Source organism: Lycium ferocissimum, chromosome 2 (assembly GCF_029784015.1).
Source record: "Lycium ferocissimum isolate CSIRO_LF1 chromosome 2, AGI_CSIRO_Lferr_CH_V1, whole genome shotgun sequence".
In the NCBI taxonomy this organism is placed as follows: Eukaryota; Viridiplantae; Streptophyta; class Magnoliopsida; order Solanales; family Solanaceae; genus Lycium; species Lycium ferocissimum.
The window spans coordinates 53,367,686-53,394,754 of record NC_081343.1 but is presented as its reverse complement, the minus strand read 5'-3'; the positions used below and the strand labels follow the sequence as shown (position 1 = coordinate 53,394,754).

At 34.7% G+C, this 27,069-nt stretch overlaps 5 protein-coding genes and 1 non-coding gene across 6 annotated transcripts; all 6 read left to right on the top strand.

The window, feature by feature from the left end:
* The first annotated feature begins 2,559 nt into the window (after positions 1-2,559).
* On the top strand, positions 2,560-3,367 carry LOC132047747 (uncharacterized). Its single transcript, XM_059438746.1, has 2 exons — positions 2,560-2,657; positions 2,773-3,367. The coding sequence occupies exon 2, from the start codon at positions 2,930-2,932 to the stop codon at positions 3,365-3,367; it is 438 nt and encodes a 145-aa protein (XP_059294729.1). The 5' UTR covers positions 2,560-2,657; positions 2,773-2,929.
* Positions 3,368-3,432: 65 nt separating this feature from the next.
* LOC132047746 (factor of DNA methylation 1-like) lies at positions 3,433-8,623 on the top strand. Its single transcript, XM_059438745.1, has 4 exons — positions 3,433-3,681; positions 5,109-5,324; positions 7,679-7,883; positions 8,086-8,623. Exons 1-4 carry the CDS (start codon positions 3,433-3,435, stop codon positions 8,220-8,222), a joined length of 807 nt encoding a protein of 268 aa, XP_059294728.1. The 3' UTR covers positions 8,223-8,623.
* A 421-nt stretch (positions 8,624-9,044) lies between these two features.
* LOC132044479 (phospholipase A1-II 1-like) lies at positions 9,045-10,931 on the top strand. Its single transcript, XM_059434975.1, has 2 exons — positions 9,045-9,821; positions 10,155-10,931. Exons 1-2 carry the CDS (start codon positions 9,192-9,194, stop codon positions 10,770-10,772), a joined length of 1,248 nt encoding a protein of 415 aa, XP_059290958.1. The 5' UTR covers positions 9,045-9,191; the 3' UTR covers positions 10,773-10,931.
* A 135-nt stretch (positions 10,932-11,066) lies between these two features.
* On the top strand, positions 11,067-14,274 carry LOC132044470 (phospholipase A1-II 1-like). Its single transcript, XM_059434964.1, has 2 exons — positions 11,067-12,656; positions 13,323-14,274. The coding sequence occupies exons 1-2, from the start codon at positions 11,820-11,822 to the stop codon at positions 13,905-13,907; spliced, it is 1,422 nt and encodes a 473-aa protein (XP_059290947.1). The 5' UTR covers positions 11,067-11,819; the 3' UTR covers positions 13,908-14,274.
* A 2,924-nt stretch (positions 14,275-17,198) lies between these two features.
* LOC132048442 (U6 spliceosomal RNA) lies at positions 17,199-17,301 on the top strand. Its single transcript, XR_009412984.1, has one exon. It is a non-coding gene; the product is annotated as a U6 spliceosomal RNA (small nuclear RNA).
* A 2,196-nt stretch (positions 17,302-19,497) lies between these two features.
* Positions 19,498-25,785, top strand: LOC132047745 (GDSL esterase/lipase At1g28580-like). Its single transcript, XM_059438744.1, has 5 exons — positions 19,498-19,783; positions 20,127-20,351; positions 23,594-23,742; positions 24,043-24,319; positions 25,503-25,785. Exons 1-5 carry the CDS (start codon positions 19,498-19,500, stop codon positions 25,763-25,765), a joined length of 1,200 nt encoding a protein of 399 aa, XP_059294727.1. The 3' UTR covers positions 25,766-25,785.
* The last annotated feature ends 1,284 nt before the right edge of the window (positions 25,786-27,069 follow it).

Genomic DNA, 27,069 nt, shown 5'->3' with positions numbered 1-27,069 from the left:
AGACTTCAGTCTTCGTTTTGTTTAATTTCAAATGTCAATTGGAGTTAAAACGTTTCAACTTGTGGTTTACTTTAATGAGTGATCACTCTTTTTTCAACTATTGAATGAAAAAGATTCACTCAAAGTATCTGAGTTTTCCTATTTTTGTAGGTTACTAATGAATGATCACTTTTTTTTTTTTCTACTATGGAATGATCACTCACCTTTCATTTTACTGTACAAAAGCTCTTAAATTATTTTTTCAATGCAAGAATTATTCAATTTTATCGAAGTATTAACATTTGAGTCAAAAACTTGACAATGAAGTGTTTATGCGTGGTATGTTGTTAGAAGAGTTCTTCAGTGTTAATGTAATGCAATCTCCGTCGAGTTATACTCCCTCTAGTTCAAAATAAAAGTTCACCTGGCCTTTTTATTTTGATTCAAAATAAATGTCCACTTATATTATCAAGAACAAATTAATTATTTTATTCTAAATTTATCTCTATTTAGATAAGTGAATTTTTTATGTAATCAAGTAACTATATAATTAGATAATATTTAATTAAAGATAGTTTAGTTAAATTATCTAAATTTTTTTAGAAGTTAATATTTTTCTAAAGAATGTGTTAAAGACTAAGTGGACACTTATTTTGAACCGAAAGGAGTAGTGACTTTTATATATAAATTTTATCCTAAAATATTTAAAAATTCTTTGGCTGAAAAAAAGGTCAAAATTAACAGATTTACTTTCAAAATTCAAACTCTGGCAAAAATCAGATATGTAAAATAGCTTCTTCTCTTCTCTTTTTTTTTTTTTTGAAAATTCTGTATTTGAATTCACAGCTTAAAGTAAAGTAGTTTGATCGTGCGCTCTGACGTAAAATAGAACCGATGGTGTACGTCAATTCAAGCCTAGCTATTGTTGTGATTATTAATACACCCTCCGTCTCTAAATAAATGGCGTTTTAGGCTTTTTATTTTATTTTAAAACAAGTGGGACTTTAGAATTTTAGGAAGAAATTAATTATATTCTTCTAAAATTACCCTTATTTACACAATCAAGAATCATTAAGTTGATTTTTCAGAATAGAGATACTCCCTCCGGATAAAAAAAAGTGTCCACTTAGCTATTTGCACACCTCTTACGAAAATACTATTTCCTAGATAAAAATAAATAATTTGACTAAATAATCCCTAATTAAATAGGCATTAAGATTTGATAATATAATATTTAATAAGAGCAAATCTGAAAAAATCAGATTAATTCTTTTTTGATTTGATAAATAGACACTCTTTTTGATCAAAAAAGAAAAGGCTAAGTAAACTTTTTTTTTTTTCGAAGGGAGTAACTTAGAAAGAGTCAAAATTTAATTAGAGATAAATTAGTAAAAACACATTTAATTTTTTTAAAAAGCAATTTCTTTTAAGGGTATGCATGAACCAAAAACACCGCTTATTATTATGAAACGGAGGAGTAGTGCATGAATTAATACAGCAGCCAGATACTCTACTACTGTATCTTCAATACAGAAATTAATAAAGACATTAATTCAAATAATACATTATAACAAATGCATGTACTAGTACTTTGATGCACTGGGAATAAAAGTTTAGGGTTTGCGTTTCAAAATTCAACAGGTTTTCTCCTTTTCTTTCCTTGAAATTATCCAAGCTCCACCTGCTGATGAAAAAGGTGACACTATAGACGATTGCTTCTTTGATGATAAAGGTCAGTCAACTTTCGTTTAGTTTTTTTTCCTTATTGTGGCTCACATTTGGTTAGTGCAAACTACAAAAAAAGGTAGCTTCACACATAGCTTTCTGCATAATCTCAGGTTGCATTTTGATGATTGACATACCAAAGAGAAGGTTACCCAGAAATGGAGATCATCACAATGTCTGAAAGTTCAAACACCAATGTAAGTACTGATTAAGTTAACTGACACACAAAAGTACAACAAGAAAATACTAGGTGATTTATTTCCATGTGTATTAGCCTTAGTGGACAAAGCTACCGACATACCCGGTGGAAGAGTCGAGGTGCACTGACATGGGCACCACAGAACAGAAATAGAAAAAATGGAAACAACCCCATTTGCAATATTGTGTACTATATGGTGGTCTTAAAATAATATGTTCTTTGAATGAAAATAGAGATTAAAATGTTAGTTTGACTTGTATATTATATTAGTGATAATCGAGGAAAACTATTGAAGTAATTGTTGAACATTTAGTTTGTCAGTGAAATGTATCAAAATCAAAGTTTGAACTTTCTTTAGTTTAATGAATTTGACTTATTAAAGAAATGTATTTCTTTTAGACATTTTGGTGGGGAAAAAAAAAAAAAAAAGTGTGGAACAAATTGGAAAAGGGGAGTAATATTCTTCTTTGAACTCCATAAATTTAAAATATTAAAGTTGGAACTAAAGAAAGTATATTTTTACTTTTGCTTGGTTTTGAATTGTGTTTCTTCTTTTTTGTTTGTCCATCAAAGTCAAATTTGCAAAGAATTTGGAACATTTGTGTTGTTTCACTTATAGAAATCTGAATGCTAATGTCTTCTCTGGATTTTTCTAAATCTCTTACAGGCTTACACAAGACTGGATTTCCTTAATCACGCTTGTACTGATGGTTTAGCCATAAACAGCATTGGAATAAAAGTTGAAGGGTTTGAGGTGTGTAAATGCTGCTGGTCTTAGATTTTTAACCACTTCAAATCGAAAATCGTTAGTAGGTTATATTGTCATTATATGATTTAGCTTCTGATGGCTTTGATTATCTGATCTACAGAAGGGGAATGAATCTGTATTGAGTAAGATGGCTGAGCTTGAGAAGGAAAAAGAAACTGCATTGAACAAGATAACTCAACTTGAGAGGGAAGGAGAAGCTGCATTCAGTAAGATCGCTGCGCTAGAGAAGGAGAAACAAGCTGCAGTGACTAAGACAGATGAGCTTGAGAAGGAAAAAAAATCATACAGAGAATAAGGTAGCCTTGCTTGAGAGGGAGGGAGAAACTGCATTCAGTAAGATAGCTGTGCTTCAGAAGGAGGAACAAGCTGCATCAAGTAAGATGGAGGAGCTTGAGAAGGAGAAAGAAGATGCAGCCAGGAAGATAGCTTTACTTGAGAAGGAGCTAAGTACTAAGGAAGAGAACTTTGGAAAGTATAAGAGTGCTCAGCTTCGAAAGGAGGAGGAGCTAAGCACGAAGTTTGAGGATTTCAAAAGGCATACTAATGCTGAGCTTAAGGCAGAGAAGGAAGTTGCAATGAGTAAGATCGCTATGCTTGAGAAGGAGCTTGATACTAAGGAAGAGAAATTTGGAAAGTATAAGAATGCTCAGCTTCGAAAGGAGGAGAAGCTAAGAACTAAGAGGAGGAGAAGCTAAGAACTAAGTTTGAGGATTTCAAAAGGCATACTAATGCTGAGCGTAAGGTAGAGAAGGAAGTTGCAATGAGTAAGATAGCCATGCTTGAGAAGGAGCTTGAAACGAAGGAAGTTAGGACGTATAAGCAAGCTATAAGAGCTTTAAGGGAGATCCAAATTGAAGACGAAGAACCCAAGGAAAAGGTGAAAGAGTTGACAATAACTATGCAAAAGCTCACCCAGGAAATAAACTATTGGGAAACTTTAGCTAAGCAGCCTAAGGGCAAAGAAAGCGAGACTGCTGAGCTAGTAGAAGCTCGAAAAGAGATAATTAGAGTATGGGTCTTTGGACATTCTTTTGGAGCATATGTTTTCTACAGCTACGCCTTAAAATTCATTTTAAAACTGCTGATTAGATCAGACATCAAGTTACCATGGTTTCTTTCTCAAAAATATGCTATTGATGCTCAGAATAAGCCAATATACAGCATCTAAGCCAACAACTTTCTGTCCTGTGTTTCTTTATTTTCCCTTCTCCTCTATTTGCTTATATATGTAAAAAGTGTCTATACCACTCTCCTTAGAAAGCAAAAGAATTTGGTGTAGGATTTCATTCTCAAAAATTACCGATGTCAAAACCCCTAAATCATCACACAATGGTTATAGTCTCATGCATTTTGCATGAACTATCTATTCTTTCTTTTTTCTTACTGAAACTTGGTTTAATATGTTCCTGATGTAACTATGCACAAAGTAAATTCTAAATAACCGGCGATTTCTCAGGTATGTTGCAAGCTTTACTGTCTGTTTATCTGACAGGTGTTCTTGATTTTTGTAGCAATTAAATTACTATTTGAAGAAGAACTTATTTTTCTTCTAATTGATAAAAAAAAAAAAAAAAATTATTCTTCTTTTTACTCAAGACTCTGCAACTTTGAGGAAGTCCATTTCCTAGGATGTAGGTTAATTCTCTTTCTATTTCATGGTTGGAAGAAGTACCGTGGCTATTAATTCTAGAGACTATGGGCTGAGGTAACTTCTAAAATATGCACATAAAGTTTTAACTATCTGAGTTTGATAGCAGCATTTATATTGAATCTAATACGCGTTAATGTAGTATAATAGTAGCATATATTTGGAAATTTTTACCTGTTTTGACCTTTTGCATATAAGTTCATGAACACTCTGCAACAGGTTAACTTCATCAGAAAAGAGCATATATAAGAGGATCGCATGTCAAAAATTTATAGGTATTTGAGTGTAGAAAACTGTGTCGCTCTTTAGGCTCTAACCATTGCAAAATACCTGTTCATTGCCTGTTTCCTTACCACCATTTGTTTGTGATAGTAATGTTTCCCTTTTGCTTGTCTGTTGGATGCTTTCGGTTATAGTGTGGAGAACATTGAGGTAGAAATATCTCCGTCTGTGTTCTATTCTTCAATTTAAATGGATGATGAGGTTAAAGAGATACACGAATTGAGTGTCACCACTAGGAAAATGTGTTGCAAGAAACATATGTATGTACTGTCACCATTATAAGATTGTGTTAAAAGTCAGAGGGCCTATCTGTTTATCCAACATGGGTTCTATTGATGCCTATATGAAACACTTTTCTGGCTTGTGTAGCTTTGCTGAATGTAATTTCTTCAGACGCATGGATTAATAGTGTTTGCGCTTGCAATCGATCTGAAAACCATCTTATTATTTCACTTTCCACTCTGAATTTATGAGATAATGAATGAGATGTTTTCTCTCTTGTGCAGGTTCTTTCTGACCTGTGCAACAGTAACATGGATATTGGCATAAAGAAATTTGGTGTCATTGATAGTTATCCTTTACGCACTGCATGCAAGCAGAAATTTTTGCGTCAAGTTGCCGAGGAAAAATCGACAGAATTGTGTTCTATTTGGCAGGCAGCTGTTGAAGACGCCAAATGGCATCCTTTCAGAACTATCACCTCAAATGGGGAAGTTAGAGCAGTATGTATCTGAATCCTTTCTTCTTTCCTTTTACCTGTTTAAATTTCATCTTTTGAAGAGATATTATCAATATATTGTCACTTGTCCAACTGAAACGGAAAATTTTGGTTTCTTAATATCAGAACATAAGCTCTTGAAAGTCAAGTAATTCACGTAGTCGAATGAAGCAATAGTGAAACGGTGAAACAAAATTTTTATGTTCAAACTGATTTCTCTATTTTCTATGGTCTAATTAACTAAAATCAAGTCATTGGTACAATTCGTTCTGTTTGAATTTCTCTCCTTCTTCTCTATCTGAATCCTTCTTCTTTCCTTTTACCTGTTTAAATTTCATCTTTTGAAGAGATATTATCAATATGTTGTCACTTGTCCAACTGAAACGGAAAACTTTGGTTTCTTAATATCAGAACATACGCTCTTGAAAGTCAAGTAATTCACGTAGTCGAATGAAGCAATAGTGAAACGGTGCAACAAAATTTTTATGTTCAAACTGATTTCTCTATTTTCTATGGTCTAATTAACTAAAATCAAGTCATTGGTACAATTCGTTCTGTTTGAATTTCTCTCCTTCCCTGGAATTCCAACTGAACTGTTTACCGGATGTTCCCTCTGGGACATCAAGTGAAGTCTTTCTATTTAGATTTCATGATTTCAAATTTGAGCCTCCTTAATACCATAGTTTGTGCTTCAGCAAATGATAGACAAAGAGGACAAGAAGCTCCAGCAGCTGAGGAAAGAGTGGGGATATGAAGTATATTTAGCTGTTGTTATAGCCTTGACAGAAAACGAAGAGTATATATGAAGGGCAGAACCATGACTCATCAGCTTTGGAATTTTGAGGAAGGTAGGAAAGCTACACTAAAAGAAGCCATTTGTTTAATGGGGAAAAACTGAAGGAGGCAAAGATCAAAGATACAGGTATGCTTTGAGTGTCTTATACTCTTATTTATGCTGCAATTGCTGTATTCTTCTTCAGCTTGTAGGTTCGATTCAACCTTCTTTCAAGTGTTTTAAGTCTTACAAACACTTTTTTAATAGGCTCTGAGTGACTGTTAACTTGCCAGATAAGATCAAGAGGAACACCAAAACCAATTTTGTATAGTAATCGAGTCAAGAATCTGGTAGCAAAATAAGGAAACTGTATTAAGCTTTGTACTATACTTGGGGAAGTTTGATTGTTCAAAATAGGGCTATTATTCTACTTTTTTTTTTTTTTTCGCAAATGAGGACAAGAATTTTAGCGAAGGCTCTTCCCTCTGCCTCTGGCATTATGAATGAGAATCTAAAATCACATTTTTTTAGATGATTGATATTTTTGTTTTATGACAAGGAAACCCACAACCGCTACCCTTCGGGTGCCCAACAGGGTAAACCCCGCTCTAGTGTAATAGCCCCAATCCACGCAACAGAGGTAATTGCACTAGGCAAGCTGACCGAGAAAGCGTGTAGGGGGTTTCAAACCTGAGATCCCCATATAGGAGATCCCTTGCGCAGCCAATTCGACCACCCTTGCTAGTTAGATGATTGCTATTCGCACAGCTCAAAAGCTACTATGATCATAAAATTTCAACCTATCTAGGAGCAGAATTCTAGGCCAGCACGGCCTACACTTTGAATAGAAATGGAGGAAGAAAATGACTTAAAGATTCCTTCCCTAAAGAACGTACCATATTCTTGTTGTTTGATTGCCCTTTTTATATATGAATCTTTGTTGGCCATATTATTTATTGGATCAATGGGATACGAGAAACATGGTCAATGAGGATTCATATAGTTGACCCCAACTTGTTTGGGATTGAGGCATAGTTGTTGTTGTTGTTGTAATTGGGATACTACAGGGAAAGGGAGTACCGTGGATGAAATAGATGAGCAGTGCCATGTTTAATTTTTTCTTAAATAAACACCATTGGAGACTAGGATTCAAGTCTCTATGGAGACAAAAGAGTTTAGTGATTTATTGATTATTCTCATTTGCTTAAGCTTTGGTGGTCAAAGTTACCTGGTAATTATACTGGTGGAAGGATGGAGGTACCTAAGGAAAGTCGAGGTGCACGTAAGTGACTTGAATAGTGAACACCACCATTATCATTTTGTTTGTTCATAAAGCTCATGCAGCTCTTTTCCCTCTATGTAGGAAGACCACTGGCCTAAAATTATGTATGTGTGGATTTTAGGTGCCATCCTTGGTATCTTTGAGAGAAAACAGTATGGCTGTGTTAAATGCTTTAGAAATATATGAGAAGTATGCATCTCTCTAGTAGGAATATGAAAAATATGTGTTGATGTAATAGAGGTATATGAAAAGTATGGACCTCTGTAATAAGTTACACTTTCTCTACTTAGCATTTGTCAAGGTGGATCAGCTGAAGCCAGGAACCGAGGGCAGGAATCTAATTGTCAAGGTCCTAAGTACTGACATGGTGGTTGACAAGAGCCAAAACATCGAGCAGCAGTCCCATTCACATGTGTATTATTCTCAATCGCGAATCACACATGTAGCTGAGAGCCTTGTTGGAGATGAAACCGGAACTATCATATTCACTTCTCGTAACGAACAAGGTAATGTCAATCTTCTTTCTCTCTTTTCTTTTTGTTGCCTTGGCATAGCTCATTTTTAATGAGCTGACTGCAGTCCGAGTCCTAGATTGCTCCATCTAGCTCTCTACTATCAAGGAAGAATAAATGATAGTCACAAATTTTGGTTGCTATTAGCATAATACCTATTGCTTGTGTTGATCATAGTTCTGGTTTTATTATGTAGTTGACTTGGTGGAGCCAGGTAGCATCCTACTTCTTTATGGTGCAAAAATCCAAATGTATCGAGGTTTCATGAGGTTAGCTGTAGAGCATCGTGCACAAATCATAGTTGCAGAACCTGTTATAATTTGTTGTAAATGAAGATTGCAATAAGTCTTTGGATGAGTATGAGGTAATCCCGAAATATTGATAATGAAGAATGAGTTCCGCACTATTCATCACCTTAGACCTGTAGGATGGCTCTGCCTTAAGAATGCCTTGGTGTATTAAAGTTACTAGTTTCGAAAAAAGAATGCCCTGGTGTATATTTTTGGATTTTCTTGGCACAGAAACTTACTGTATCAGTTTATTGCCCAAAAGGCTATTAGTTTGTAGCGTTATAGTTATAAAGCTTCAAAATTTCATACTGTTCTCAGGCTCTCAGCAGCTTCATGTTATTCTTATGTTGCTCTTTTTTTTCGAAAAGCTATGGTGGCTATTTGTGTCAAACGTAAATCAAAAGTGGACTTTAAATCTTTATTTTGTTTCATTTCAAACGACAACTGGTAGCGTGTCAATTGAAAAGAAAAAGTTTCAACTTGTGGGATTTCCATTTTCTCTAAGACAATAAAGATTCACTCAAAAGTAACAACTATTCAAAGTATCTGATTTTTTCTGGGTTAATTTAATGGATGGTCGACTCATCGCTTTTACTGCAACTATTTTTTGTAAAGCAAAAAGCGAAAAATCACGTAAGTTTACTTGAAGATTAACATTCAAGAAAGGCTAAAACATAACATGACAGTAAAGTGTTTGTGTGGTACATTTGTTTTCAGGAGTACTTCAGTGTTCATGTAAAATTTTGTCTTAATACTCCGTATTGGTTGAAAGAGCTGTATGGTGTTAGGGAGAGAGCGCGGGAGTGGGGGTGTGAAAATAGTACTTCTCGGTAGTCGTGGCAACACTGAGATCACCCATTGTAGCCAGTTGTATTTCTTATAATAATGTAATACTCCGATATATTGTACTCCACATAAGTTTGGATGCCACGTTCTTCAGTAGCAGCAAAAAACTATAATTTAGAGGACGAAAACAGATGTTCATATTTACTCCATATTTAATCAAAAGAAAATGGCATGCATTAACATAGGATGGGAGGTTCTAAGTAGAAAAATCAAGAGCTGCCTCAAAAGGAAAAAGGGGATCCAAAACACAGACAATATAGCAGAAAAATGGGAGCTTTTGAGCGGCAACAACAATTGGGAAGGCTTACTTGACCCTTTGGATTACGATTTTCGACGATACCTTATTCACTATGGCCAAATGCCTCAAGCTATCTACGACTCATTCAATAATGAGAAAGCTTCAAAGTACAGAGGAACAAGTCGATACTCGAAAAAGAACCTCTTCACAAGAGTGGGGCTCCACAAAAACAAACCCCACAACTATGAAGTGACCAAATATTTGTATGCGGCTTCAAGTAAAACTGAAAAGATCAAAGAATCAAATTGGATTGGATTTGTTGCTGTTGCCCCTGATGAGGGTAAAGTTGCATTAGGAAGGAGAGACATTTTAATTACTTGGAGAGGCACTATATGTTCTTCAGAATGGAATGATAATTTTAAAGTATCCTTGATCCAACCCACAAAAATCTTTGGAGAAAATACGGATAACGTTCTTATACACAAAGGTTTTTACTCGATTTGTACTTCTCTTAACAAGGCTTCAAAATACAATCGGACAACCAGTGCTAGAGGTCAGGTATGACAATCTTTTTATACACTCCCTCGGTTCCAACTTGTTTGCCTGGTTTTGACTTGGCACGGAGTTTAAGAAAATAAAAGACTTTTGTATCTTGTGGTCTTAAATTATAGATATGTACATTGTACCAAAATATCTTTTAATCTTGTAGTTTTAAATATGTCATGTGGGAAGTTGAAATTAAAGAGTTGTTACAAAAAGAAAGAGACATTCTTTTTTAATCTTACTAAAAAGAAAGTAAGACAAACAAATGGAAATTGAGGAAGTATATCTTAAGCAACTTTCCAGGTGATACTCATTAAAATTCCGTTTTGTATTTTTACATTTAAACAGGTTCTTGATGAAGTTAAAAGGTTGTTGGAGCAATACAAGAACGAGGAAGTTAGCATAACTGTTACAGGCCACAGCTTGGGTTCAGCATTAGCCACACTATGCGCTATTGACATAGTTGTCAACCAAGTCAATAGGGAATTCCCAGTGACGGCATTTGTATTTGGTTGCCCACAAGTCGGAGAAGAGAATTTCAAGAAAGCTTATGAGAAATTGAAAAATCTTCAAATATTGCGCATTTGCAATGCCCCTGATCATATTTCGGAGAAGCCAGATCACGGACTCTTCGATGGTTCTGCAAATGACTGGAGAGTGTATGAACAAGTTGGCTCTGAACTGTCAATTGATACTACTATGTCGAAGTATTTGAAGAAAGATGTAAATGGTCATATTCTGGAGGTTTATTTGCATGGAATTGCTGGAACACAAGGACCAAAAGGAGAGTTCAATTTGGAGATAAATCGGGATATTGCTCTAATGAATAAGGCAGATGACGCGTTGAAAGATGAATATGGTGTGCCAGTGTCGTGGTGGATCGAGAAGAATAAAGGAATGGTTCAACAAGAAGACGGATCTTGGATTCTCATGGATCATGAGGATGACACTGATTTTTTACTCTAGATTTCGATTTGTTATCTAATCTCAGGTTGTTATCGTAAACCTATTACATTAGGTATTGTCTGCAGTGGGTCATAGCCCTTTATGTCTTTGCTTTTATTTTCTTGTTGCAGTACAATGGATGCTTTTAATTCATTCAGATGTACTTGTCCTTCTTCCTTCCGTGCTGACTTGATGAATTTATACGCATGAATTACGACCATATGTTAAGCTTGAAGATAAGATAAGATAGTGAGAAGATATCGCTTGAAAAAAGTATAATGCATTTGAAAAATAAGTAAAACAGAGAGCTAGCCAGTTAGCTATACCAATAAATCCGATATGTGAGGACTAACGACAAAGCTGCTGCCCAATTAAATGGGTTGATTTAGGTATTCCAACTTCAGCCTTTGTAATTTCATTGTTCTATTTTTTAGCTCAAATGACCATTTCTTTGTTCTACGTGAACAAAAAGTATGTATACATAATACAATATTACAAGTTGGAATGCTCATACATATCACTGGCTTGTTACAATTTATTTTCTACGCTCTTGATATTATTTAACCGTAATTACGTTATATTGTACTGCGTATATTATATGTTCTAATTGCTTCTCTGGAAAAAAGAAAAAATTGGCTATGGAGAAGAGGAAAACAAAAGAGGTAGAAGCTTATTCATAATACATTTGGTGGTCCAACTCCGACCTCCAAGTATAAGCAACTACTATGCTTCAAAGTTCAAGGCAATGAACAATGCTGACTTTTTTACAAAATAGTACTGTATCATTTGTTACCACCAAAATAGAGATTATTGAGTAAAATCTTTTGGACGAAAAAGAAAACGAGGGTAAAGCTTTTGAATGTCATATAGTGACGCTCAATATTCTCCACAGAAATAACATGAGTGAGAATTGTTCAAAATGAACATATGGGATTCATGCCTTGCCTTTTGAAAATGTCAAGCATTTCCTTTCAATTTTCCTTAAAATTTCTGTTACGCAATGTCAGCGTGACAGCCTGAATTTGGAATGGGAAAAACGAAAAGCAACACCAAAACTTCAAAAGATAAATGAAAGATGCAATTTGGTACTATATGACCAATGGACTCATCAGTCATCATACATATGGGAAGAAGATATCACATTTGTACACAGAAAAAAGGAATTTAAAAGCACGGAAGTTAAGTCACAAGCTTTGCCAACCTTTAGGATATTTAAAGGTCCAACAAAAACAAGAATACTATAAGAGGAAAATGTTCAACTGCTTCAAACCAAGAAAAAACCCAAGGGAAACCATAGAAAAGATGCAAAATGCAAACAAGAATAAGGGCAATATAGCACAAAGATGGAGCCTTCTTAGTGGGAGTAACAATTGGGAAGGCTTATTAGATCCACTTGACAATGATCTTCGTCAGTACCTCATTCACTACGGGGAAATGGCACAAGCAACTCGAGACGCCTTCAACAACGACAAGACCTCTAAGTACGCTGGAAGTTGCAGATACTCTAAGAAGAACCTCTTTTCTCAAACGGGGATTGCAATGTCGAATCCATTCAAGTATGAGGTAACCAAATATTTTTACGCGACATCATCAATACATGTTCCAGAAGCATTCATCATAAAATCATTGTCAAGGGAAGCTTGGAGTAAAGAGTCAAATTGGATTGGTTTTGTTGCTGTGGCTACTGATGAGGGGAAGATTGCATTAGGAAGAAGGGATATAGTGATTGCATGGAGAGGCAGTGTTCCGGCTTTGGAATGGATTAACGATTTTGAATTTTTTAAAGTCTCAGCCCCTATAATCTTTGGTGAAGAATCTGAACCTAGGGTTCATCAAGGATGGTATTCCATTTATACTTCAGATGATCCACGATCACCATTCAATAAAGCCAGTGCTAGAGATCAGGTATATTCATCATCCTCTAACAAGAAACAAAACTTTTTGGCATGAAGGGCTAGCAATATAGTTTTTGATTCGTATTAATCATGTGTAACAAAAGTATGAGTCGATATCACTCTCTCCATTCACTACAAGAAAAAATACATTTGGTAACAATTTTTTTCTTTTTGTTGCCATAGATTCATTATTGTTGCAAAAAGTACTTTTGGCAACAAAAAAAAAAAAAATTGTTGCATAGACGTTTCCCAACGGTTGTTATTGCAACAACGCGCAACAACTTTTTTTGTTGTTGCCAAAAGTACTTTTTGCAACAATAATCACTACTATGACAATAAAATAAAATTCTTTAAAACTAAGTTATGCCAAATATTAAATTTTTTGTTGCCATTTCTATACTTTTCTTGTAGTGATTCTGTTTATGTTACATTATTTTCTTATTAGTCCGTTCCAAAAAAAAAAAAAAAAAAAAGGACACAGTTCTATATTAAAAATAATTTAACTTTCAACCTTCTATTCGATCCACAATGAGAAGCTTTTATAGCCATACAAAAGTTATGTCATGTTTTAGACTATAAGTTCCAAATTTCTTCATTAATTACACCTGACGAGTCAAACTATCATGTCACTTAAACTGGAACGACTGGAGTAATAATATTTGAAATCCCTTTTCAGGTGTTTGGTGAAGTTCAAAGATTGGTGGAACAATACAAGAATGAAGAAATTACCATAACTGTAACAGGGAATAGCATGGGGGCAGCACTCGCGACACTAAATGCAGTAGATATTGTTTTCAATGGAATTAACAAGGGAGTTCCAGTCACAGCATTTCTATTTGCAAGTCCAAAGGTGGGAGATGAAAATTTCAAGGAAACCTTCTCAGAACTCGAATATCTTCGAGCTCTGAGAGTCCGAAATATTCCAGATATAATTCCAGATTGTCCGTTGATTGGCTACTCAGAAGTTGGTATCGAATTAGACATTGACACTAGGGAATCGGGCTATCTAAAAGGTCCTGGAGATGATAACACTTGGCATAACCTGGAATGTTACTTGCATGGAATTGCTGGAACGCAAGGATCCGAAGGAGGGTTCAAGTTAGAAGTGGAACGCGATATTTCACTTGTTAACAAGTATTTGGACACGTTAAAAGATGAATATGGTGTACCAACTTCATGGTGGGTTGTGAAGAATAAAGGAATGGTTCAACAGCAAAATGGATCTTGGATTCTCATGGATCATGAAGATGATGATTTGTAATTCTTTTTCAAGGAAATAGATCCAGAAGTTTAAATGTTTTAATATTTTTCTATAGCTAGTATTAGAACTCGTGATGCGTGGATAATATTACACAAGTAATCATGATTACATTAGATATATCCGGGGGCGAATTTATGCATAAATTTTGGGTCACGTGAACACATGGTCACTCGACTAAACTCGATATATTATGTATATAATTCTGAAAATATATGTAACATTAACTAAAGGAACACATGGTCAAAATAGGCTGATTGGAGCACTGGATAGAGGCTATGTTTACATCCTTAAAGTCACGGGTTCAATGCCCAGCTCCTGCATGTTTTTGCTATTATTTTATAAAGCTGCCTTTTGTATATTGCATCAGATGACTTTTCTTTCCTTTATTTCTAATTATACCAAGTCCCAAAAAGCAAAAAAAAAAAAAAAATCAAAAATAACTCCATGGGATAATCTACAACGAGAAGTCAAGGATATATCTATGGTTGTGTTAACAATGTTTTAATTGTCATCTTGTTTCTTTGGATAAGGAAATCTTATTGTAACAAATTTCTAATGAAATTAAAGAGAATGAATCATATAGTCATTCAATAACTTGTTTGATCCCTATTTTCCTGATGATGAATGTTAATTCTTTTTCAAGGAAATAGAACCTGGATTCAGGGAGAGGAATCTAAGGGGTTTTGATTATTCTTTTCTACCTTAATTATTTGAATTTAACAGAGCCTTATTCATGAGATGTCAAATGCAGTGCTATATATTTAATGTTGGGATGATTTAGAAGTTAAATAAACACCCTTGACCTCACCGTGTTTTTTATTGGAAGACTACTTAATGCATGTGAGAAGAGATAATAGTCAAAATCTCCCCAACGTTTGACCAAAATGCCAACTACACACCGAACCTGCCCTATTACCCCCCGAACAAATTTTTTCGGTAGCAAAATGGCCTTTTTTGTGGCGAGAGAGCGTGAATACACCGCCCGGTGGCGCGTGACGGCCTTTAAAAATCTGCATCCGACTGTTTTGGACGTCAACTAAGCTGCCACATATGATGCCAAGTAAATAAAATTTGAACTCCCTCCATTTTTAGGCTACTTCATCTTCATCTTCACCCTATTTAATATCCATCCCCATTTTTTGTTGTCAAAATAATATCCATTATAAACGAAAATCTCAACCGAAGAAAATCCACATATGATTCCGAACAACTTGTTAAAGAACAACTTTCCACCATAAACGAAAATCAAGAAAAAAATGAAAAATCAAGAAAGAAAAAGGAAAAATCTGGAAAAAAAAAATAAGGATGAAAAATCTAATCTTGTTAAAGAAAATCTGATTGGAAGTTGCTTGTTTGGAGTTGCTACTTGTTGCTTGGTTGGAGTTATTTAAGCACTAATTCTTTGAGTTGATTTGGGGAGAAAATTAAACTCCATTCTTAAGAATTTGAGAAAGCTATGAAGAACACCAAATGGGTTCTCTAAATTCTTGATTGTTTAATCAAATTAATGGATGAACTTTGTTCTATTTGGTGTTAGGAAGCTTCCTTTCACATTTGGGTTTGTTTGGATTAGATTTGAGCAAGTTGGTGTGATTTTTTTTCAACTCTAGTGAAGATGATGATGATGATGATGATAATGTTGATGAAGATGAAGGAGAATTGGGTATGGGTTTTCAGATCCTTAATAAAAATGGAGTATGGAAAATTGAGAGATTTTTTTTTTTTTTTTTGAAGAAGAAGAGTAGATGGATGGAGGAAGGGGGAAATTAATAAAAAATGGGGCAAAATTAAACACGTGGCACGTGGGCAGCGCGTGTGACAACCGCCATTTAATATTTGGGGTTAGCGATGCCTACATCAAAAAAAAGGCCATTTCTTCTTGAAAAAATTTGTCGGGGGGTAATAGGACCCCCGCAAAGGTTCGGTGTGTAGTTGGCATTTTGGTCAACGTTGGGGGGTATTTTGACTATTATCTCCATGTGAGAACCTTAAAACACGATTTAGACATTGGTCATATTTTATGCGATTATTATAATTGATTGAGTATATTACAAGTTCAGTTGGTGAATGGTGATAGTATTGACGAATGAAATTGTTCTTTGGTTTCGACGAAAACAAAAAAGGGTAGAATAAGGGTCCCATATATACATTTAAGAGATAACATTTAGCAAAGAAAAGTTTACTGGTAGAAAAGAAATTACAAGTTCTGTTTTATTTCTTTCTCTAAAACTTTGCAAGCTTTGCTTTTCTTGAGGGACAAGATTTTCTTCTCCCGTAATTTCTTAGAAGTGCATGAAAGCTCCAAAATGATTTTGTATTTTCAAGAGCGTGTTAATTCCATTTCAAACAAGAATAGGGAGTAAGGGGTCGTTGGTATGTAATTGACTTGTTCGAATAAGTTTAGAAATCAACTTATATATTTTAATTTCTCCAAAATAGACTACTCATACCAATAATGTAAAAATTTGTCTCAATAAGTAAATCCTTGCTTACAAGGACGACCCATAGTTTCGTCTCGTCTATTAATTGTTATTAGCCTAGTTGTCCCTACGTGATTGGTCACATTTTTAGTAGCTTAGTTGGTAGTAATTTCATCGTTATAAGAATGTGCATTTTTTGCTTAGGGGATAAAAGCCATTTGTCTTTGTCATGGCTTCTTCTTCTTCAAAATTGTATACTTGGAGCAGTACTGCAGTTGCCTGGTCCTAAACCATAATTTTGAAAACATTGAGGGGTGCTTCAACTCCATTATTAGTTTCAGTGAGAACCTAGCTTGAAACAAGATTTAAAAATTGATCATATTTTATACGATTAATATAATTGATTGAGTAGACTCTAAGGACAGTTGGTGAATGATGATAGTATTGACCAATGAAACTGTTGTTTGGTTTGGCGAAAACAAAGAGGATAGAAAAAGGGTCCCCATACTTTCGTGTGTTTTATACGTTTTTTAAGAGATAAGATTTAGCAAAGGAAAATTTACTGGTAGAAAAGCATTTACAAGGTTTGTTTGATTTCTTTCCCTAAAACGTTGGCATTACTTCTCTTGAGGAACAAGATTTTCTTCTCCCATAATTTCTTAGAAGTGCATGAAAGCCCCAAAATGATTTTGTACTTTTAAGGGCGTATTAATTTCATTTCAAACAAGAATAGGAAGTAAGGAATAGTTGGTATAATTAAGGTGTGTAAATGACAGTTGGTATAATTAAGTATGTAGATAATTTTTTCGAATAAGTTTAAAGATCAACTTATATGGAGTAATTTTTTTTCAAAATGAACTACTCATCATTTGTACCTTCGGGGACACCCGATAAAATTGGAATACTACAGAAAAAATTAGCATGGCTCCTGATCAAGGATGATACTCACAAATTGAGAAATGAAACTACTCATCGTTACAGAACCAATAATGTATAAAAATTACTATCTTAATAAGTAAATTTTTGCTTACACGGGCGACCTATAGTGTTAGTAACCTGTATTAAAAAATGTAACAGCCCAGGCCACCGCATGTAGAAATTGTCCGCTTTGGAGCCTTCGCCCCTCACGGTTTTAAAACGCGTCTTCAAGGGAGAGGTATCCAAGCACTTATAAAGCACTCTTCGTTCTCCTCCCCCAACCGACGTGGGATTCGCACAAGGCAAGCACAATGCTTCGGTTGGTATCGGAACGGCGGTCGGGCCGGGTGGTGAGGCAAACCCAGTGGTGGGGCAAACCTCAGCGAGGACGCTGAGTCCGAAGGGGGGATGAGTGTAAGGCTTGCCTTAGTAATCCCACACATCGGTTTAGGCGAATCACACATCGGTTGGGGAGGAGAACGAAAAGTGCTTTATAAGTGCTTGGATACCTCTCGGTGTACGCGTTTAAAATCGTGAGGGCGAGAGCTCCGAAAGCGGACAATTTTACACATGCGGTGGCACTCGGGTCATTACGGTTGGTATCGGGCGGTGCGGCCGGTGGTGGGCAAACCGGTGGTGGGGCAAACCTCGGCGAGACGGCCGGGTCCCGAAGGGGGGGGGGGTGAGTGTGGAGGCTTGCCTTGGCAGAATCCCTCGTCGATTGGGGAGGAGAACGAGTGCTTGGATAGTTCTCCTTGTGAGCGCGTTTAAAGCGCGAGTGGCGAAAGGCTCAGCGGACAATTTACCTCGACGGTGGCACGGAAATACATTACGGTTGGTATTAGAGTGGTCTTTGGGCGGGTGGTGGGGAGCAAACACAGTGGTGGGGCAAACCCCGGCGGACGGTCCCCGAGGGGGGGGGGGGTGAGTGTAGGCTTGCCTTGGCGAATCCGCGTCGGTTGAGCGAATCCCACGTCGGTTGGGGGAGAACGAAGAGTGCTTTATAAGTGCTTGAATCTGCTCTCCCTTGTAGACGCGTTTTTAAACCGGGGAGGGCGAAGGCTCCAAACGGACAATTTCTACGGGCGGTGGCTCGGGCCGCGATTGGTATCGGGCCGTGCGGGGCGGTCGGTGGGGCAAAGCTCGGCGGACGGCGAGTCCCCGAGGGGGGGGGGTGAGTGTGGCTTGCCTTGGGCGAATCCCCGTCGGTTTATGCGAATCCGCGTCGGTTGGGGAGGAGAACGAAGAGTGCTTTATAAGTGTGGATACCTCTCCCCGCCGAAGACGCGTTTTAAAACCGTGAGGGGCGAAGGCTCCAAAGCGGACAATTTCTACATGCGGTGGCCTGGGCTGTTACAGAAAATATACTTAAACAGAAACTAAAACAAATTTCAGAAACGAAAATCAGAAGAATAGTATCTGAAAATATGTGTAGGAATTAAATCGAGCCTACTGAATGCACAGTGTGAAATTATTCCCCTCAATGTACCCGAGGTTGTGGAATATATCCTCCCAGGATAGAATGATTTACTCATCGTAGTAGCGGTACTGCAAACTTTGGTGACAGCGAACCACTCGAAGGATGTAAAATCAAACGAGAATTTTATGAAGTCCAGAAGAAGAAGGTAGAAGAATTCAGAATTTTGTCAGGAAAAAATCAGGACGATCGAAATTTATAGCCATTGAAGCACTGGTTCTGAAAAGGTTTGCAACCTTTCAGAAAGGCCATGTAATAACGGGCGGGAAGTTTAAAATAATCCGGGAAAGAAAATGGGTCAGACGCCCCAATCCGAGTCACTAACTGGGTCAGGACTTGGGTAATTAATTAATAAATAATTAAAAATTAAATAAATTTGGTCCAAAAAAATAATCAATCAATCAGATCATTTGACCAAAGCCAAAGCCGAGCTCAGCAAGCAACGACGACAACAGCGAGGCTTGCCTTCCTCTCAACCCTTTAACAACTAGAAAGAATGCTTTTATATTTAAGTACAAGGACTTTTCTTTCCACTACCTATATAGGAGAAATGCTTCTTCCATAAAGCAAAAGAGAACAATTCATTTTCCCTCTATTTTTCATTCAACCAATCATTAAAACCCAACATATAGTTGATCGTCTCATATGTTAATTGTTATTAGCCTAGTTGTCCCTACGAGATTGGTCACATTGTTAGCAGCTTAGTTGGCATTAATTTCATCATTATAAGAATGTACATTTTTTGCTTAGGGGGCAAAAGCCGTTTGTCTTTGTCATGGCTGCTGCTTCTTCTTCTTCTTCTTCTTCTTCAAAATGGAATACTTGGAGCAGTGCTGCAGTTGCCTTGTTCTTTTTGGTCCTAAATCATAATTTTGAAAACATTGAGGGGTGCTTCAACTCCATTATTAGTTTCGGTGATTCGCTTGCTGACACTGGAAATGGATTTCATCTCTCAAACAAAACGCCTCCTCCCCATTTTGCCGTTCCACCTTATGGTGACACTTTCTTTCATCGTCCCACCGGTCGATTTTCCGATGGCCGTATTGTTATAGATTTTATTGGTACGTATATACAATTTTTTAACCATGTGCCTTTAAGTGCCCTATATTGGTTGATGGGTAAAAGTTTTGTCTTATAAAATTTTGGGTGATCATCACTTCATGAGCTAGTTTTTTTAGTTTAGTTACGCTCAAAGAATCGATCAGGTCCATTTTTGTTATTGTTTTTTCCAATATTGGGCACCATGTTATGTTATTGTCGCACATCGATTAATTATGAATGAATTGTTTGTATCCTTATATATTGTCTTGTGCATTTCTTGCTACTTTTTGACATGTATACTAAAAACTCACCAATAATTTTTGTTTCGTACGCTATTTTTCTGATGACTTGTTGGATTTGTAGCTGAGAGTTTGGGGCTGCCGTTAGTACCAGCATATTTGGGAGGAAAAGACGAAAGGAATAATGTAAAATTCAGGCAAGGTGTCAATTTTGCAGTAGGAGGAGCAACAGCACTTGATTATGCCTACTTGTTGGACAAGGGAGTAAAGCCTAGTAACAATGCGTCTTTGGGGACTCAACTGGGTTGGTTCAAAGAAATGCTGCCTTCGCTTTGCAAATTTCTTTCAGGTAATATTATAATTTTCCACTTGCCTGCTTTAGTAGGCGTTTGGACATGCGATTTTATCTCATGAGATAAAATTAGCGTTTGGACATGCAATTTCATCTCATGATGAGATGAAATCCCAAATCATCCAAAAAGGCATGATTTGGGATTTCAAATTTTTCAAATATAAAAGTTGACCCGTAAGTTTATATTTTGTAAAAAAAGATTCATAAGTTGGTAAATATATTTACCAATCATGTTTACTAGCCATTTATATCAAAAATTAAAAGATCTACAAGTTGGTATTATATTTATAACAAAGTTACTCTTACCAACCATGTTGGAGGATTATATTAAAGAATAGTTACATTACAACTCATGTTCAATTTTCCATTTTATTGAACTAAAATTTGATCAATTGTTGTTGTATTTTTTAGAAAGGCCTTCTAGTAGCGCATTGATTTTGTTATGAACTATGACTTGCTCATTTGATAAGATTGGATAAGAATTGGAAAAGTTTTGATGATTTTTACAACTTGTAGGGTTTTTATGTCTATAAAAAAAAATACAACTTAAGAAATTCAAATTACATATCCAAACATAATTTCAGATGAAATCATGTGCTCCTTAGTCTTAGTTAAGACAATCAATCAATAGGTTCTTATGATTAGTATCACTTTAGAAGAAATTCAAGTATAGGTGTCAATATTTGTGAAGAGGGTGCAAAGTGCAGTTGTCTTTTTCTGTTTGTTTTTTGTTTAGTGAAAAGAAATCCTGATCATAGGCGCCTCCACCAGAATATTGTAATGGAATGGGAAATGATTACTCTATGCCAATGAAAACTGAAAAGAATATCATATCCATCATAAAGAGATTCAAGATTTGTGAAGAATTTTAGTTTAAGGGTTTTCTTTTTAATTTTAACGGTTAAGATATGATATTGCAATGACCAAATTGAAATTACTATCCAATATAAATAAATATTACTACTAATCTCTCCAAGATCGTCATGGCATGAAATATTCATTGTTTAGGAATGATTGGAGATGTTAGCAATTCTTTTGAATTTTTCTTTCATCAGCTTGCAACGGATTACCTACCGTAAATAAAAAGAGTGACGTTCTCTTATATTTTCATTAAAACTAAAAAAATCCAAATTTGCAAGAATAACCCACTATGTTGAAAAACTTATCATAGATGACCATGAGGGATAGTGTCGTTTCCCATTTGTTGAGAAAGTAGAAATTAAACGGTAATTAATGCACGTTAACAAAGAACTATTTGATTTAGAAGTACCTTAAATATTTATTATGAGTATTTTTTATAAGAGGTTTTTACATAAAAGATGAAAAAATAACACAAGAGATTTTTTTAGGATCATTAAAAGGTTACGTTCACCATTTCCACTGTAAGTATGATTTAGAGCTTAAACGCTATAAAGAATAGAAATGCACGAATTTTGATCAAAGATTAGGTGGATATACTAGTTATGTGAAATGCACAAGTCGCCCAAACTGACATATAAAAGTAGATATTTTAACTAAAGAATATAATTTGTGTTAGTACAAGTGTACAACAACAACAACAACAACCATATACCCATTAGCCCCACAAGTGGGTAGTTATATAAAGCAAAATTTTCATTCCACTCCTTTAATATTTTAACTTCCATTTTGATGAAATTATTTAATTCAAATCAAATTTGGAACGTAATTTGACGTTATAACTTATGTATCCTAATTTTTCAAGTTATTTAGTTCTAAATAAATAATCTATACATAGTTAATGAACTTTTAAGATAAATACATAATTTAACTTGTGCGGTTGAGATATTTAGCCGCCTCTCTTAATCGGGGATTAGGGGTTCGAACATGGATATGGAAAAAAATCTTTGGAGGAAGCGCCCCCCGAATAGGCGCGATGCGGTGCGAATTATCCGAATTAATGGGCTAAATGCGGATATCGAGTACCAATCGAAAATCAAAGAACGTGAAAAATGAGGTAGGAGGTTCGATAGCTTTTGAAAAGTAGACTTTAAAAACAAAAACAAAAAAATTGACATAAATAAATAAGATTAGGACCTAAAAGTAATTAATTAAAAAGTTTTAAAAAAATTTGACAATTATTGTGAGGACTACAAAAGTCCCCAGGCTCGATAGCTTTTGAAAAGTATACTTTAAAAACAAAAAACAAAAAAATTGACTTAAATAAATAACATTAGGACATAAAAGTAATTAATGAAAAAGTTTTTAAAAATTTGGGAAATTATTGGGAGGACTACAAAAGTCCTCACATTCCCTCTTATATATAATAGTAATAGTAATGTGGTAGTAGATCTAATTAATGAATATAATGGCCATCAATGAGGATTAGTTCACGGGTCATTGTCAAACAATATAATTTAGCTTACGTACTCAAAATTTACCTTAATAAATAAATGTATATATTATATTTACGTGTGAATATGTCTTTATCTGTAGTCGGTTGAGCTTTCAACTTCCTATCATGGAGATTTGGGGTTCAAGTCTTTAGAAAAAGACAAGGCACAAAGTGGTCAAGGTCATGGATAGGGACGTAGGATAAAAAAACAGGCTAGCTTTTAAATTTGATTTACTTATATCATTAATATATATATGTTAAGTGTATATATACACAATGCTACAAGTAATTTATAAAAGTTTACTCCCTCCGTCTCAATTATTTGTCATGATTACTAATAATAGTTGTCACAAATTATTTATTGTTTTAGAAGATCAAGACACATTATTTATTTCTTTCTCATTTTACCCTTAGTAGAATTTTATCATTAATGAATATGAACATAAATAGAGTAAACATTAATTGGAGAGAGATGTTAACTTAGATATAAAAAAAGGTAAAAGTAGTCAAATACCCTTTTAATTAATACTTATTTTTTAAGCAACGCGTAGAATAAAAAACGATTAATAATTTGAGACAGAGGGAGTAATTAAAGTGTTAGGAGCGAGAAAAAGGTTTCACAATTGAGGATAGAGGCTCAATTAATTTGGACGAACCAAAAAGGTTGCGGTGTCATTTACTGAGATGAAAGTAGTATAAAATTAATTACTGTAATATCTAAAGTAAAGCAATACTAAGAAAGAAGAACAGTTTGCTGTTTGCAGAAGAACACAGAGAAAAAATGTCAACAAGGCATGTATAAGTATCCAATCAAAGACACTTATAATGTGTTAGAATAAGTTTTATTCAACATTTGTCAATCACTAATTAATTTTATTGGACATAGAATGCAAGGAATTTCTACAAAAGTCATTGATACTGGTGGGAGAAATCGGAGGCAATGATTTCAACTATGGTTTCCTTGGAAATAGCACTAAGGAAGAGGTTGAAGCATATGTTCCAGCTGTCATCAACACTATTAGCTCAGCTATAAAGGTAAAACAATATCAAAACGCTTCATATTGCATCAAAATAATACACCCTTGTCCGTTCATGTGACACATTTTGAATTTTAAAAGTAACACGAATTTACTTTAGTCATAATTTTGAATTTTATTATTATAATTTATAGTACTATTTACGTAGTTATCAAATATATAAATTTTATTTCTAAAAAAAATTTAAAGATTCCATCACCGAATTAACGGTCAAAATTAAAAAAAAAAAACTATGAAAATTAAAATGGTACCACATAAATAGGGATAACGGAGTAAAACATATTCTGTAATGTCGCAGGAACTAATCGAGTTCGGTGCAAGCACACTAGTAGTTCCAGGGGATTTACCAATTGGATGCTCAACAGCTTATCTGACAAAATTTATGCACTCAGATAAGAAACACTACGATCCAAAAACTGGTTGTATTAATTGGCTAAATCAATTCTCCCAGCAATACAATGAGCTTCTACAAAAAGAACTTCATCTTCTTAGAGAGCTTCATCCTTCTGCTACAATCATCTATGCAGATTACTACAATGCAGCCATGCGATTTTATGCATCTCCTAGGAACCATGGTAATTATTGATTTCCTTTAATTTCTTTATTAAGTAAGTAATATATAATCTTTATATTCAACAAATTTCAAATAAGTTTAGTTGAGCTTGAAATGTCAAAAAGTTGACTTTTCACTTTGGACCACTTAATTGTTTTCATATTTAAGGACTTTCACTTGTCTATATACAAATGCATATATTAGATTGAAACAGCCAAAATTTCCACCGCTAAATTAGGTAGAAGATATATATGGTTTCATGCGTACATGATTAAAAGTCGATGGGTTATTTGTCATATAATGACAATTGTATATGTTACTCTGTTCTTAGCCTGAAATATAGGGGTAACAAAATTATCCCATAACACTATGATTCCGTCCAAGTTTAAGCAGGTTAATGACCTGTCCATTAAGTGATTTAGCCCATCGTGACAGGCCCAATTCAACTCATCTAAAAGTTGAGTTGATTTAGGCTAATAGCCTGTTTGACTAAGCTTCTAAAATTAGTTTATTTTAAATAGTGTTTTTTTTAAAAGTACTTTTAGCTAAAAGCAGTTTGTGCTAGGTCAATTAATTTAAAAAGTATTTTTGAGCAGCAATTAATGTTTAGCCAATCTTTTAAAAAGTGCTTCTAAGTGTATTTTTCTCAAAAATATTTTTTGGTATTTATTTTTTAGCTTGAAAAAAAGAACATACTACCCCCAAAAACACTTATTTTTTCCCAAAAGCTTGGCCAAACACTTCACTTTTTTTTAAAATAAGCACTTATTGAAAAAATAAGTACTTTTAAGAGGAAAATAAGCTTGGCCAAACAGGCTATAAATATGTAGCCAAATTGACCATGAAAAACCTTATTAAATATTAATGTATTTTTATTTATTTGATATGTAATATATAGCTTTAATATTTTTATTACTTTTGTTTGGTAACTGAACTAATACAAATAAGAAAACAATGAAAGAAGACAGATTTGTTAAGAGTTGGGTAGGTTGAGTTATGACCCAATTGTTCATTTCATCTTCACTCAGCCAATCTATGCCCGAGTAACTTTTAAACGGAATTGAACAATGACTCATTTATTGATTCAACCTACTTTCACCCGTACGAATTTAACACAAGCCGTTCATTTCTCAGCCGTACTTGTGTATGCATTGATATAGAAGGAAGCGAAATCTTATGATTAATTACAAAATTAATTACCATAGGGTTCACAAAAGGAGCTTTGGTTGCATGCTGTGGAGCAGGAGGGCCATACAACTTTAAATTTTCTGCAGTATGTGGGAATCCACCAGCAAGAAATATTTGCAATGACACTTCATTATATGCTAGTTGGGATGGAATGCATTTCACAGAAGCTGCATATAAATGGATAGCTACAGGTCTTTTGGAAGGCACTTTCACTTTTCCTTCCCTTGGTAAATTAATATCGTCATGTTTGAATCCAAATGTAAATCATTTCGACTCTTAAGTACGACGAGTATAATCATATCTTTTAGTGTTTTTCTATACTTGTTTTGATATTTAAATACATAATTATGATTTATATTGTTTGAGCTCTAATTCGTGTAGCGTCTAAATCATTCTAAGCTATGCGTCGGATGCACCTCCAATGTTCCCAAAATTCACCCATAACAATACTTAAGTTAGCGCACTATTAAAATTAATAACAGAGAAATACAGAGGAAACCTTAGACAATATTCTTAACAAGATTACAGAATTAATGAAATTTTATACATGATCTTGAATCAATAAAGTTAAGACCCATGTCGAAGCATTTATGTACAGTAGTTGCCTTGTCAAACTCGCAACCCATATTTAATTCCGTGGTTACTTTTTATTGGTTTTACTTGAATGCAAGAACATCCGGAGTTAAAGTTAGAGCTCCAACTCTAAAGAAGTTTGCAGCAAAAAGTATATTTAGAAGTGATCGCGAAAGAAAGGATACCCTCCGTCCCTAAAAGATTAGCACTTTTCACTTTTCGAGAGTTAAACCTCTTAATTTTGACCGTGTGTTTGAACATAAAATATTTAATTTTTTTGAAATAAAATATACATATTTGAAAACTTCGTAAAAAGTACTATAAGTCACCATAATTATTAATCTTTTATATATATAAAAGCAGGTCAAAGGCCCGCTGACGTGGCGCAACACAAATGCAGAGTTTTCATTTATCTTTTTTCTCATAATTTTGGTCTTTTAATTCATTTTAAATTCTATTAGTTAATTAGTCAAAAAAAAAAGGGGGGGGGGGGGACGTGTCCTTTCGGCATATTTTTGTGACGTTTCCATACGCTACCTTTTTAAAACAGTAGCGTCAAAAGTTGTCCTGAGTCTCTCACTTCATTATTACCAACAAAACCCACAGGCTACAGTACCTCTTCCTTATCACATTTCTCCAATTAATATCATTGGTACTACTTACTTCAATAATGATCTGTTTCAATATACATACAGTTCCTTTTACTTTATGGTTTTACACTGTCATTTCTTTTTGCATTATTGAGATATTAATATAGAGTTTCTTCCCTTTTATTTATTTTTATTATTAATTTAATTTTTGAATTTTAACAGTACTCGTGCATCTATTATTGGGTATGCTTCTGTGCCTTTTAAATTTTTCTCTGTTGTGCATATATGATGTCACTCAGCATATATGATGTCACTCAATTATTGTTTGCCCTCGTTAAATTTTTATAATTATTATAGAAATGATATTTTCCAGAAGAACGACAATTTTTTAGACGAGATTCGATGAGGAAAACTAAGAATT

What these genes read in the sequence shown, in the direction of transcription:
- LOC132047747 (XM_059438746.1), top strand. Translation starts at nt 2,930, where the DNA reads ATGAGCTTGAGAAGGAAAAAAAATCATACAGAGAATAAGGTAGCCTTG.
- LOC132047746 (XM_059438745.1), top strand. Translation starts at nt 3,433, where the DNA reads ATGAGTAAGATAGCCATGCTTGAGAAGGAGCTTGAAACGAAGGAAGTT. An exon ending in CTCGAAAAGAGATAATTAGA is followed by an intron (nt 3,682 to 5,108) that starts GTATGGGTCTTT and finishes TCTCTTGTGCAG; the next exon opens with GTTCTTTCTGACCTGTGCAA. An exon ending in CAAATGGGGAAGTTAGAGCA is followed by an intron (nt 5,325 to 7,678) that starts GTATGTATCTGA and finishes GCATTTGTCAAG; the next exon opens with GTGGATCAGCTGAAGCCAGG.
- LOC132044479 (XM_059434975.1), top strand. Translation starts at nt 9,192, where the DNA reads ATGGCATGCATTAACATAGGATGGGAGGTTCTAAGTAGAAAAATCAAG. An exon ending in CAACCAGTGCTAGAGGTCAG is followed by an intron (nt 9,822 to 10,154) that starts GTATGACAATCT and finishes ACATTTAAACAG; the next exon opens with GTTCTTGATGAAGTTAAAAG.
- LOC132044470 (XM_059434964.1), top strand. Translation starts at nt 11,820, where the DNA reads ATGAAAGATGCAATTTGGTACTATATGACCAATGGACTCATCAGTCAT. An exon ending in AAGCCAGTGCTAGAGATCAG is followed by an intron (nt 12,657 to 13,322) that starts GTATATTCATCA and finishes ATCCCTTTTCAG; the next exon opens with GTGTTTGGTGAAGTTCAAAG.
- LOC132047745 (XM_059438744.1), top strand. Translation starts at nt 19,498, where the DNA reads ATGGCTGCTGCTTCTTCTTCTTCTTCTTCTTCTTCAAAATGGAATACT. An exon ending in GCTTTGCAAATTTCTTTCAG is followed by an intron (nt 20,352 to 23,593) that starts GTAATATTATAA and finishes TATTGGACATAG; the next exon opens with AATGCAAGGAATTTCTACAA. An exon ending in CTATTAGCTCAGCTATAAAG is followed by an intron (nt 23,743 to 24,042) that starts GTAAAACAATAT and finishes GTAATGTCGCAG; the next exon opens with GAACTAATCGAGTTCGGTGC.